Source organism: Geotrypetes seraphini, chromosome 9 (assembly GCF_902459505.1).
Source record: "Geotrypetes seraphini chromosome 9, aGeoSer1.1, whole genome shotgun sequence".
In the NCBI taxonomy this organism is placed as follows: Eukaryota; Metazoa; Chordata; class Amphibia; order Gymnophiona; family Dermophiidae; genus Geotrypetes; species Geotrypetes seraphini.
This window is the reverse complement of record NC_047092.1, coordinates 157,733,279-157,747,525: the sequence shown is the minus strand read 5'-3', so window position 1 is coordinate 157,747,525 and position 14,247 is coordinate 157,733,279. Positions and strand designations below refer to the sequence as shown.

The following is a 14,247-nucleotide window of genomic DNA, read 5'->3' as shown; positions in this document are numbered from 1 at the left end:
CAATTTTTTTTTTTATTATTATTAGCATGGACTCTTCTTTTGATTCTTTTTTAATTTTATTTTTTTAGTTGAGGTGTTTGTGTTTCAGGTTTCCGAATCGAGATATGCCTGAGGCCATAATCTGATTCCTGTCCTTTCCCTTCCCCAATGTTTATGTTTATTTAAATCTTTATATACCGCATATACAACCAAAAAGGATCAAAGCGGTTTATAATATAACTTAATCATAATTATGAAAAGAACTCCATTTAAATAGAAAAGAAAAAGATAAGAAGAGTAATATTTCTCATACATAATATCCTATAACATTCAAAAACAAAAAATTAAAAAATTAATTAATACAAATTTAAAAATTATATAAATGCAGACTGCAGTCCCAAATTCATCTCATCAATTTAAAAAGGCCAGTTGAAAAAATATGCCTTTAAATGTCTTTTGAAATTTTGTTTGTGTTTAATTCTTTATTGATTTTCAAATTTTGACAGTTCAATACAACTATTATTAAACATGAGCATTAAACATAACGCACATAAAATGCACAAATTTAATACATTACCAATCCTTTTCTCCTCCCTTCCTCACATAACTATTACACTGCATATGCGCATATATTGCAATATTATAGATAAATACCTTTAGCAATCCCAAATACCTTCTCCTCCCCCCCACCCCACCCACCCCCTGGATGTGTAAGGAATCTGTAAAAAGGGAGAAACCTGACATTCATTGCAATTCAACATATGCAGTCAATGGGCTCCACACCTTATTGAATAAAAGATTCTTCCTTTCTCATTTCTACAGGCAAACTATTCCATAATATTGGGACAAATTTTAAAAAATGCACAATTTCTAGTCGAGGCAAGATGATCCTTTGAAATATGGGGCACAACAACTCTAGTATCATTCAAGGATCTTAATAAACGCCTAGGCGCATCAAATAACACCAGGTTAGAAAGATATAACGGTTGTAGCTCAAACAATGCTCTATGTGCCAATGTCAAAATCTTTCTAGTTGATCCTAAATTCCATTGGTAACCAGTGGAATTTCCGATCCATTGGTATCCAGTGGAATTTCTGATCCATCCCCTCACATCCTCATTCACTTTGGACCTGTCCGTTTCCATCCCTCAAGTTTCAAGTTTATTTATTATTTGATTAATCGCCTATTCCAAATTCTAAGCGATGTACAAATTGATAAAATAAATTGTCTAAAATATACATAAAATAGGCCATATAATTAACAAGGGGATAAGTCACAAAACAAACTAATTAAGATAAGACAAGAATACAATAGGAAAGGTGGGATAGAAATACAATCTTAGATAGGAAAGAATCAACAATTAAAGGTAAAACACAACAGGAATCGAAAGACAAATAAATAGGTAAAATAAAAGTAGACAAAAGAGCAATTAACGAAAGAGCAAATTAACATTTCAATTAAGTATTGAACGCAATTAATCCCTGTAGTATTAAGAACTTTTTTCTTACCAACACTGCAGATCCCTATGGATTTCCATGGGTTTCCCATTGTCCCATCCTCATGCACACCTCTACTGTAACTTAGACGCTAAAAATGGCAATAAAGAGACTCTGAGATTCTGTTCTGTAATGGTGCACTTAAGTTGCATACTGCGTAATTTAAAAGGAGGTGTATAAATGGGTGAGACATGGGAGGGGCTGCCACTTACATATGTAACTTACAGAATGCTGTCAGTTATGCACATCCTTGCCACATTTGTGGGACCATAGTTATACCAGGTCTATGGCTGGTGTATCTAGAGTTTTATATATGTCAGAGCACCAATGCTGGGTTAAAGAGAATAATTAAAATGAATAAATAAATGAGAGAGAAGAGACTTATGTAAAACTGTGCCTAGGAAACTAATAGGTAAAATCTCAGTTGAGCCCTCTATGAGCCAAAGGACCTGCCCATGAGGTATAAGACTTAGGTTAGGGACAGAAAAAAAATACCTGCTTATAATGTAAGTCAGTCGCTTTGGTTGTACCCAGTGAAAGGTGGTACATCAAATCCTGCCAAATGCGTGCACAAGAATTGCGCCCTGACAATTACGCACACGACAAAAGTGTGCACTGAATGGGACGTGACCCGTCAAATGCGCCCCGACAATTGCACTCCCTGACAATTGCACTCACAATCCATAGTGGATACTATTTTGTCTTTTTGAGAGTTACAAAGCAACCCTCCTTTTTAAGGGGGTGAGGGGACCGCCCACTACACTTAAAATATTCACTTGCTATCTAGTGTTAGGGTAAGGTTTAGATTATGATTATGGGAACCATTTACATACGTGGATATCTGGAAGGCCCTGATTTGCTCAGACTCTGTAGGCGCCTCACGCCCCTCCCAAGGGACGGGGCCTGAGGAGTCTGAGCAAATCAGGGCCTTCCAGATATCCATGCATGGCAGATTCTGATTGGTGTGCGCATTTCACAGAGTGCAATTGATGGGGCACAATTGTCATGCACGCATTTGTCTGTGCATACAGTTGTCGGGGCGCATTTTGGGGGGCGCAATTGTCATGGCAGATTTTTCAGTGTGCCATCAATTCCATGACCCTTCACCCCTTGATATAAACTGCGCTAATTTTCAGGACAAGTACTAAGGTGTTGACACACTTAGAAATATTTTCATGTATCCTTACTTATTTTTAAATGATGGTATTATGCTGAGGTATTAGTGGGACACCTACAGAAACATTTTGTCCCCCCACCCCCATCACATATGTGTGTATTTTCACTCACATACTCCCAGAGTGCCTCTTTTATATGTGTGCTATGAATGCTGTTTTATTTAACTGTTCTATGCAGTTTGCTTAGCGTGTTTTGGATGTGTGACACTTGCGGAATTGGATTTCAGATCCTTTTTTATGTCAAACTCTACCCTTCACTATCGGAACTAATATCACAGTACCCCCAATGCAGGCGTACTTTATGCGCCGAAACACAGTACTGTGTTGGGTTTTGCTCATTCGCCTTGGATATTAATAAACAGCAATACATCATCCTGCTGGCTGTGCTTGTTCGTTGGATAATCCATTGACCCTTCCCACTTCTTTTTCTCCTTTGTAGCCCACTTTGAACATTGGAAAATGCAGAAAATAGATTTTATTATTATTATTGACTTATCTTTCTATTTTTTTTAATTAGTTTTTCCAGATTTGCTGAATATAATCCCTGCAAGTATCCACATCAGCGTCCTCCTCTTTTCTGCTGCACTCGCAGTGTTTGCTTTGGTGGAAACAGGTTTTTTCATGTTCAATGCCTTTGGCAATCCTTACGAAGCTTTGCATGGTCCACTTGGCCTTTATCTTTGGAGCTTCATTTCCTGTAAGTAGCTTATACTGTGCTTTTATTTATTGATTTAATTTTTTTTTAGCCAGTTTTTTTTTAGCTGAATTGAAAACATTTAGGGCCAGATTTTATAAAGTTCACCCTAGTTAGGTGCCGCTAGGCACTCTAATTGCGGACATATAGTGACACCTAACTAAAATCTGGGTGCAACCCATATTGTTTCAGTTAAGTTAAATGATGTGGTAATTAACTGCACCATTGAAGTTAATTGATCAGTTTTTTTTTTAAATTAAGAAGAGCTCCACGTGCCTATGTCAAGGTGCCCTCCAACACCCAATGATGCCTACCTGGAAAGTAGGTGTGGCTAGGGGTGAAAAACAGGTTTTGTTGACTTAGGCATTGCTGGGTATCTGAGTTAGGCGCTGGTAAATTAGGCCAGGTAAAATCTGGCCTAATATACTGGTACAAAAATAATGTAACCCTATGGACACAACAGTTGCCAATACTTCCAATATACAAAACAATCTATAATTTTCTAGTTTGGATTATCTATAGCACTTTGCACCTTATTATACTTTGCACTTTATTACATTCACAGGGAAGATTCTTGGGAGCCTACATAGTCTTAAAGTTAAATTTCTCAGGTGTGACTGTTTAACCTTGATTTTTCTAGCATTTTCAGGACCAGATGATATATGAGGCAGTGCTCATTTAGACTTTTGTCTGGGTATGGTCACCCATGAGTTGCTGCCTGAGCTTAGAAATCCCCCATTTACATTCCAAGAGCTCATGATGTCCGCTAATATTTCTAATAGGCTTACATTTCTATATTTTTCAAGGCCAAACAGTCCCCCTGAGGAATTTATCCAGTCTAGCCAATTATAGATTGTTTTCTAATATACTGGTGCCTACCTCTAGGACACCTAGTGACATCTAAACACACCTAGATGGTTGATTGACAATTGTGTCTACTGGTACCTACAATGTAGGCGTGCTTAGGTGCCATTTATAGAATCTGGCCCTTATCCAAAAAAACATGATACTTTGAACCACCAGCCATAAGTTCACTGATTACCAACCACCAATGGTTATCCTTCACATAATTATCAGTCCTTTTGTAATATTGTCTTTAAATGTCTACTCCCAAGGCTCATGTAATATATATGTTTTAATTTACATATATAAATAGCAAAATGAAAATGTGCTTAAGTCAATGTCCATGTTGTCAAATATTCTGTTAGTGCACCATCAACACGGTACCATATTTGGTTCAGGGCCTATGATTGCATGATCGTTGATGAAGATTTAATTGAACAAGGAAAGGCTATTTCTCGATGACTAGAGAGGATCAGACTCGAATATGTTTTGCATGGCCATTGAGATCATAAATGTATCAGACAAAGAGCATACACACGCATAAGAAGTAGCCCTTAATAAATTATAAACTTTTGATCCGACTGTGTTAAATGATCCTTTTGAAAACAGGACTATGTTCCATTAATTTAATGGAACTCTTCAGTTCAAATTACTTGTTCATGTTTTCCAGCAGTTGCCAGCGATAATCTCAGTATGTGGTCACTGTTGCAATGGGTTCCATGGGGACAAACCATTCCCAGTATAGCTATTTTTAAAGGCTTGGTTTTGGAAAGTCAGTCTATAAAGACTTTTTATAATTTACCCTAAAAAGACCATGTAGCCTTGAAAGAATTGGCAGAAGACAGAGAGATGATAATTAACCCAGATGGAGAAGTTATAATACAATGCAATATAATATGAACATTGATATTCTGCTACCTTCCCACATGGTCCAGTGTGGATTGCAATCTCAAAAAGCTGGTCATTTCCAGGATAAATATTTTGAAAGCTAATCAAAACATGCATTAAGTTAGTCCAATAATAAAGGCATCACCTTTTATCTCCTTTATGTTTTGTTTATTTCTATATATTACCAGGATAAACAAAACAGTCTAGATAAACTACAAATTACAGAATTAATTGATCAAGTTAGAAAACAAATGATCAACAATATATTATAAGTACATAAGAATTGCTATACTGGGACAGACCGAAGGTCCATCAAACCAAATATCCTGTTTCAACAGTGGCCAACCCAGGTCCCCTAGCTAGATCCCAAGTAGTAAAACAGATTTTGTGATGCTTATCCAAGAATAAGTAGTGGATTTCCCCAAGCGATCTCAATAATAGTCTATGGATTTCTCCTTTAGGAAATTATTCAAACCTTTTTTAAACCCTGCTACGCTAACTTATTTCACCACAATCTCTGATGATGAATTCCAGAGTTTAATAACACGTTGTGTGAAGAAATATTTTCTCCGGTTTGTTTTCAATCTACTATTTAGTAGCTTCATCACATGCCTCCTAGTCCTAGTATTTTTGGAAAGAGTAAACAAGTGATTCACGTCTATCCTTTCCACTTCACTCAGTATTTTATATACCTCTATCATATCACCCATGAGCCTTCTTATCTCCAAGCTGAAGAGCCCTAGCTGTTTTAACTTTTCCTCATAGGGAAGGCATCCCATCCCATCATTTTCATTGCTACTCCTTGGGTTTTGGCCAGGTACTAGTGACCTGGATTAGCCACTGTGAGAGCGGGCTACTAGGCTTGATGGACCATTGGTCTGACCCAGTAAGGCTATTCTTATGTTCTCTGTACCTTTAATTCCGCTATATCTTTTTTGAGATACGGCGACCTGAATTGCACACAATATTTGAGGTGCAGCCATAGCATAGAGCAAAACAAGAGCATTATAACATGTATGGAAATGGATGTGAGCTAGATGATGAAACTTCTACAGAAGGTTTTTAAGAGATCCCGGAGAATATATCAACAAGCAATTAAAGTGCTGCTAAAAAGATGGTTTGCTCAAGACTTTCTTTTTTTTTATTTACAACATTTTATTGAAAATTTTTCAAATACAAATGTACAAAGAAAACAATACAATATTACAATAAGCTGCATACTCTCAAGTCATATACGAGGGAGTCGTATGAGATTAACATTTAAATCCATACATAACTTATCGAGAGGAGCCCAAATCCTAGTGAAACCGTCTAAAGGCTTTCTAACTAAAAGAGAACTTTTTTGTTTTTTGGGGGGGGAGGGTAAAAAATTATCAGATTCCAATTATTTATTTTGTGCCCAAAATTCATAATAATTTAAATCAACGACCTAACAGATTCTGAAAGCAAAAGGATCTGCATTGTGAATCTTGTAAAATTTTCAAGATCTTTTTTAACGGTATTCTATAAGTTGTACATGTTGTTTGGGCCACCTAAACTCTGCACTTATACTGTATATGCCCCTTTGCATTATGCACTGTAGCATTTAGGTTCTGCCTTATGAAATAGTGCCTCGTGAATATATATTCTTGTCGCTGCTGATTATTGATCTCAATAATGCACACAAGTGGCATGCAATTCTAGGTACCCAGTTATAGAATTGCATCCTTAGACTATGAACCCTCTGGGGATAGAGAAATACTTAGTGCACCTGAACTTAACTCACCTTCAGCTACTACTGAAAAAGGTGTGAGCTAAATCCAAATCAATCAGTCTGCAGATCTATTTCTATACATACGGAAGAACATTAAGGAGAAAGAGGTAAAATTAGTATTACTGTACAGAAAAGACTTATGGAATTCTCATAAGTGAGCAATCGGAGATGCAATATCTGTGGGTTTTGTGAGTATCAATTGTGAGCCCAGACCTTTAAATGGAAAGTGATAGCGATCTAGATTTTTTATTGATTGCCAATCAAATTTGATGATGTATATCAGTGTCTCTCAAACATTTTTAGCTCTGGCACACTAAACAGAGCATATGGTTTTTGCAGCACATTATAATTGAAATTATAAAATTGCAAAACCAACAAAAAATTAAATTTGAGAGTTTTTTTAAGTTCTATAAGCCTACGTATTGGTAATTGTAACAACAGTGAAACTAAAGTAGATAGAATAGAATTATTAATCAATGCAATGGATGTGCTTATTTTTAAGTGCAAATTAACTCAAATGTGGCTCAACAGACAACAAGCAAATGCTCTTTTAATCATCCACCCTCTGCAGTCATTCTCTTTTTTTTTTCGATTTAATTTGTCAGAGATGAAAATTCAAGTACGCAAAGATAAGAAGATCCAAACTATAACGAAGCCTTGATTGCTTTGTTGCTCAAGTTAGGATAACGACTGCATAAAAAATAACATTGAGAGACTCTTGCATAGGTGACATTTATGTCATCTATTCGAGTGTCTACTTATGAAGGGAATTTTTTTTAAATAAAGTAAAATTCTGGAATCTCTCATGGCCATGGTACGCGGTTTGAGAGACATTAATGTATATGAGAGGGCATGAACAACTACATTGTACTTTGAGAGTATGAAGGCATGACATTAAAAACAGAAGTTGTATACATATGTCCAAATTTCAGGCACCAGTCATTGAGTGTTGTATCCAAAAGATTCATGTATTTGAAGATCATCAACGCATATGGCAGATCACATAACAACATCAAGCAGGGGTGGGAACTGGAAGGTTTTGTAAAATTATAGGGAACACTGGTGGATTTTTTTTTCAATGACATTCAGTACAACCATAGGAGATGAACGCCGAGTTAGAATGGAATAATTTGATATAATGTTTAAATGCTGCCATGAATATGCCAAATAGATTTTTGATTGGACTATGAAGTTAGGGCTCCTCATACTAAGCTGCGGTAGGGTTTTTAGCGCATGCTGCAGATTAGCGCACGCTAACCCCCGCGCTACGTGGAAAAACTAACGCCGGCTCAATGGAGGCGTTAGCGTCTAGCACATGCGGCATTGTAGTGCACGCTAAGCGCGCCCTAAAACCGCTAGCGCAGCATAGTAAAAGGAGCCCTTAGTGTTACTTGAAGAGAACCTATTGATGGACATAATTTCATTTCACTCTTATAGGTGCAGTAAAGTGTGTTTCTTGGTAGTTACAGCTTAGTCAGAAGCATAGACAGGTACAGAGAGACATAAGCTAAAGCAGTATTTCTCAACAGTTGTTTACCTTCCCCTCCATAAAATCATGCCAGCTCAAAAGATTCATCGACAAAACCTTTGCCTTCCAGGCGGCCAAGCTGAACCCTTGGCTAGCCCAAATGATGCTAGAGGCCCCGACCTACCTAGATTTCAGAAAACTTCTCAAAACACACCTCTTCCGCGAACAAGACCCTTAGTCCTTACTCCCCGCATACACTCCAACCCCCCCACCCCCACCTCCCTCTCCCCCCCCTCTTCTGGTTTCCCACTCCCTCCATTTTATCCTCTAACCCAACTACGATAAACCTGTGCCTCCTTCCGCGCTACCTGCAATTCCGATAAAATTTTTGTAAATCCGGGTTCAGACCGGATCCTAATGTAACGAATGTAAACCGCCTAGAACTCTTTGGGTATGGCGGGATATAAGAACCTAATAATAATAATAATAATAATAATTCCTGGAGTACCCCCTTGCCGGTCTGGTTTTCAGGATATTCACAATGAATATTCAAAAACTTGATTTGCATATACTGCCTCCAATCTATGCAAAATTTCTTTCATGTATATTCATTGTGGATATCCTGAAAACCTGACTGGCAAGGGGGTACTCTATGACCAAGTTGAGAAACGCTGAGCTAGAGGACTTTGTGACATGGTGTACTATTTCTAAAGTAACAGAACTTGAAATATAGAACTGGATTGATGGGGCACTTGCAGAATATTTGATAACACACTGATTTAAGTACATTTTAATTTATAAATGAGATAGATAAGAATGGTCATACTGGGTCAGACCAATGGTCCATCAAGCCTAGTAGTCTGTTTTCAACAGTAGCTAATCCAGGTCACAAGTACCTGGCAGAAACCCAAATAGTAGCAATCCTAGAAATATACAGGGTTGGTATTCAAAGCAATGTAAACAGACAGGAGTGGTTCCTGGCTATTTAAATTGCTTGTCCAGAATTAACCGAGTGTTTAACCAAATACTGTTGCTGAATAAATGAGTACTCAGTTAGCAGCTAAGCTGAAACCAGATATTTTGTGGGCAGTCCAGAGGCAGAGTTGGCACTTATCCAGTTAAGTGCTGATATTCAGTACTTAACCGGATATGGTAACCTTAACAAATAGAACCACATAAAACAGATCTATTTTTAACTGGTTTAACTTACCTGGTTAACCCCACCCCCACCCCTCCTTTTACCAAAACTATAGCGCAATTTTTAGCACCAGCCGCGGTGGTAACAGCTCCAACGCTTATAGGAATTCTATGAGCATTGGAGCTGTTACTGCCGCGGCCAGCGCTAAAAACTGCACTACAGTTTTATAAAAGGAGGAGTAAGTTTTGAATATTGCACATAACCAGATAAGTGTTATGTGACTTTGTATAACTGGATACAGTGGTGCCTCACACAACGAACTTAATTGGTTCCAGGAGCAAGTTTGTTATGCGAAAAGTTCGTTATGTGAAACGCGTTTTCCCATAACAATACATGTTAAAAAAAATAATTCGTTCTGTAGCATAAAATATGCTAAGATGACATAAAAAAAGATAAATTTTTTGTTATTTTTATTTAGATACATCTAAAAACATACATCTCCCTGTCCTTTTACTTCCACTATCTTCCTATCCCATCTCTATTCCCTTTTGTCCCTCTCCCCATGATCAATCATCTCACCACCTCTCTCTTCCCTCACCCTCAGGGTTCAAGATTGCTTCCACTCTTTTTCCTGTTGCTCTCTCTGCCTGTCACCCTATGATTTAGCATCCCTTCTGCCCTTGTCCAATATTTCCCCTTCTCTCCCTCCCTCTCATCCCCTGCTTAATTTGTCCCCCTGTCATTCTCTACTCTGCACCTCCCTATGGTTTCAAATAATAAGCTGTATTACAACCATGTGAAGAGTCCACCCCCGCGGTGACTATAGCTCGTTGTGCCGCTTCCGCTTTTTATCTAGAAAAGCAGAAGCAGCAGGTCTTGGCTGGCAGTGGGAGGTGAAGATATGGGAAAGCTTCAAAAATGGTGCGCAGCTCAAAGGAAACGTCGCTAAGAGTTGAGAGATATTTTCCAAGATAAGGTGGGGGGGAGGGTCTTGAGTCATACGTGGTCACGCAGAGTGGGTGGAGTTTCTCCTGACGTTTCTGTTGCTCGGCGCGCAGTTGGTAGTGCGGAGTGTGTTGCTGGCGCGTGCTCTTAGAGTCGATTTTTCTGCCGGCTGTAAAGCAACCATGCTCGTTCTATTTTCTAAAGCGCTCGGGTTCCTCTGGCGGCGGCAAGAGAATGACGAGGCAGAGGCAAGACCTATGCAAGGTACTTCTGGGTAGATTGTTATTTCTGGGCAGAGTCTGAGAAGTAGACGGATGGATATATCAATGTTCTATCAAAAACTTATTGTACAAATAGGTACGCCAATTTCTGTTCATGTAGCAAATGTGCGTTGTCTTTGGGCCTTGATTAGTCGAAGCAACGGCCCGCTGACTTTAGTCCATGGATGCAGCTCGGGCGACTTCGTTGTGTGAAACGAAGTCCGTTGTACGAATCAAGACAAGAAGTTCGTTGTGCGCAGCGTTCGCTGTGCGAGGCGTTCGTTATGCGAGGCACCACTGTATTCCATGCCAGTACTTGGATATGGCCCGGCATTGAATATCTGGGAGTACTACCAGCAGTGGCCAAAAACATGCTGACCCCAGCTGACTGAATATTTACTATATATATATTAATTTTTCTTTTTCCCAAAAAATTACATGAGTTTCAGAAGTGGATGGTAAAAGGCAATCTGAAATAGGCCGATGAAACCCCTTGGTGGTCAATAAACCTATCTAACTTATGTCCAGTTGCTTCAAATAGAGAGCTACACAGAAATGGGAGTTTCAGGATTCCTAACGGCATAGAAGAAGTTGCCATGGGAATCCAACTGGGATGGAAGAAGTTGCCACGGGATTCTTGTGGGAGCGTAGTCAAAATCTCTGGTGACTCCAGAATGAGGCTAGGAATGCACTGAGAGAAGCAATTGGAGCACTAGAATGAGGCTTGGAATGGATGGAGGGAGGCAGTGGGAACACCAGACTGAGGCTTGAAATACTCATTGGTTCAGCCGTTCAAACCTCTAAAGTTGTGAGTAAATTGGATGAACTTTCTCTTTCAGTACAGAATATTAAAACTGAAACGGACTCTAAATTTGACCAAATGAGTAAGGAAATATCTTCCTTACAAAATATATCTGCGACTGTGGCTAAAGATAGACGACCTCTTTTACAAAGCCGCACAGCAACAGCCCCGAAGCCCTTTAAACCTCTATAGGCTTCGGGGCCATTAGTGCAGCGCAGCCGCTAGGGCAGCTTTGTAAAAGAGGCGGAGAGTCTTTTTTGCAAAGAAAAATTGAGCAATTGGAGAATCACAATAAGGGGTTAAATCTACAGGTACTTAATTTCCCTAAACTATTATTAACTACTCCTATAGAATCGTTTAAAAAATATCTAATAGAAAATTTGCAATTCACCTCCGAAATGATTCCATCAATAAACAGAATCTATTACTTGCCTAATAAAAGAGACAACTCACAAGATAACCAACAAGAAATAGAACAGCGGATTGACTTGAATAATTTAACTGAATTACTAGAAAATTCTAAAGAAGAAATTGAATAAAGAGGAACTTTGGTGGTTTCATTGGTCTTTGAGCAGGACCTGAACTTAATTATGAAGGCTTTTTTTTCGATCTCCCCAAAGTTTGTTTATGGGACAATAAATTAGGATATTCCCGGATGTTACAAAAGTAATTATTTCTTGCTATGCGGGAAGAAACAGTAAAATTGGGTGCAAATTTCTTGCTAAGTTATCCATGTAAATGTCAGATAAAATATGCTGGAACAAAATATGTTTTCTTTTTTTTTTTTTTTTTTTTTAATTATTTTTTTTAATTATCAAAATATGTTTTCTTTATGCCAGAGCAGCTTCAAACTTTTTTGGATGCAAAAAAGTTATTGTAAAAAAAAAATAAAAAAATGGCCGTTATGAATCACATTAAGCCTTTTCCTTAAATTTAATTTTGTTATTATAAGAGCTCTTTAGGACAAAAGGGGTCTAAGGAAGAGTTTAGATAATTTGTCAATGTTTATATGACTTGTTGGGACCATTTTAATTATTTTTCTTCAATATTGGTTGTGATTTATTAATCACTATTATATCCTAATAAGTCATATGTAGTCTTCATGAATAACGTTCTATATTGCTGTATCAAGAGGATTCTTGTAATTTAATTTGAAAACTAAATAAACAAAAAGAAATACTCATTGGTTGAATAGTGAACACCATCCCAAAAACCACGGGAGGCTGTTGGGGTTAGCAGGAAACAGAGATGCAAGCAACAGAATAGCATTGACTCCTGCAGGTACGGGTGGGGATGGAAAAGATTAAGGGCCTGTTTTACAAAGCCGCGCTAGTGGCTGCTGCATGGTAACGGCCCCGAAGCCCATAGAGATTTAAAGGGCTTTGGGGCTGTTGCCATATGGCAGCCGCTAGCGCAGCTTTGTAAAACAGGCCCTAATTGTAGGACCTGGTGAGATTGGAATTAATTTTAGGCGGGTATGGGTTAGATTCTATTGGAGATGGAACTCTCAGAGCATGATGGGCTTCTGGTTATAAAGGCGTCCAAAAATGGCCTTTTAATTCAGTTGAATGAGTAAGGAATGGATGTTTATGGTCTTTAACATTTGTCTTCCTCTAGCTGATATTGGAGAGTGATAGAGACGTAATTACAATTGTCACCTGTCAAGCAACTATAGCTTGAATTCATAAAGGCTATTGTGTAGCAGCTGTAATATTGAAGTATTATTCTTAATATCATGCTCACTCACTCTCGTCTGCATATATTTTATTAACTGAAAGATTTTTTTGTATACTACTCAAAAATAAAGCATAATAGCACCAATATATGTATTCATATTGAACTGCTTTCATTTTTCACTGTAAAACTTGATGATAATTGGAAAGGAAATAAAATCACTACGATAAGAATTTTATATTCCTTCTTCAGAAGGCATCTAATAAATGGATCATTGTTCTGTTGCTGCTTTCCCTTCAGGCTCTTGTGGCTGCCTCGTATTGATCCTGTTTTCTGCAGAAGTTAAAATTCACCATCTCTCGGAGAAAATTACAAATTATAAAGAAGGAGGTTTTATGTTCCAGACACACAGTGAACAGTTTGGGAAGTCATTCTGGATCATCTTTGCCTGCACGTTAGTTCGCCTTTTAAATATCTTTCTAATACGTCTGGCTGGATTTCAGTTTCCTTTCTCAAAATCTAAAGATTCAGAGACTTCTGGGACAATTGATCTCATGTACTGAAGTACTTAATTCTCCATGTCTTTTACCTGTCATCTTTCATATTATAAGGCAAGGTTTCATAATTGAGAGGCTTATCTAACAGCATCTGACTACCCCATTCAGTCTTTCTTGATAATATGAAGAGTTATCCACATTTTTTAAAAAAGATATTTTTGGGGGGGAAAAAATTCTACTTACTAGAAGTAGCTGTAACATGAGGTGAGTGCTATTCTTCCAACCTACCCCAGAGCAGTGAAGGATCAGAGACCCAGTTAAAAAGTAATCATTGGCAAATATTTTAAGGTCTGTAGCCTGGACCAAGTGGCTAATCAAGAGACTTCTTCCAGAAAACCATGTTCTTAAAATAACTGTGAAATCTTCAAGACAATTAAACACAGTATGGTGTAAACAAACAATAATCACAGCAACACTTTCACCAAATCTAACACCCCCCTCCCATACTAAACTGTGATAGCAGTTATTAGTGCAGGGAGCCGCACTGCTCCCGATGCTTATAGGAACTCTATGAGCATCAGGAGCAGCGCAGACCATTCAGTGTGGTTCTCTGCGCTAATAATCGCTATCGCAG

The 14,247-nt window shown here is 38.1% G+C and overlaps 1 protein-coding gene across 1 annotated transcript in view; it reads left to right on the top strand.

Annotated features, from left to right (window-relative positions):
* Window positions 1-13,679, top strand: part of CLRN1 (clarin 1) — a 31,797-nt gene extending 18,118 nt beyond the window's left edge. Inside the window, exons 2-3 of the mRNA XM_033957617.1 lie at window positions 3,169-3,348; window positions 13,417-13,679. Of these exons, the coding sequence (XP_033813508.1) occupies window positions 3,169-3,348; window positions 13,417-13,679 (443 nt within the window). The remainder of the gene's footprint in view (window positions 1-3,168; window positions 3,349-13,416) is intronic.
* The last annotated feature ends 568 nt before the right edge of the window (window positions 13,680-14,247 follow it).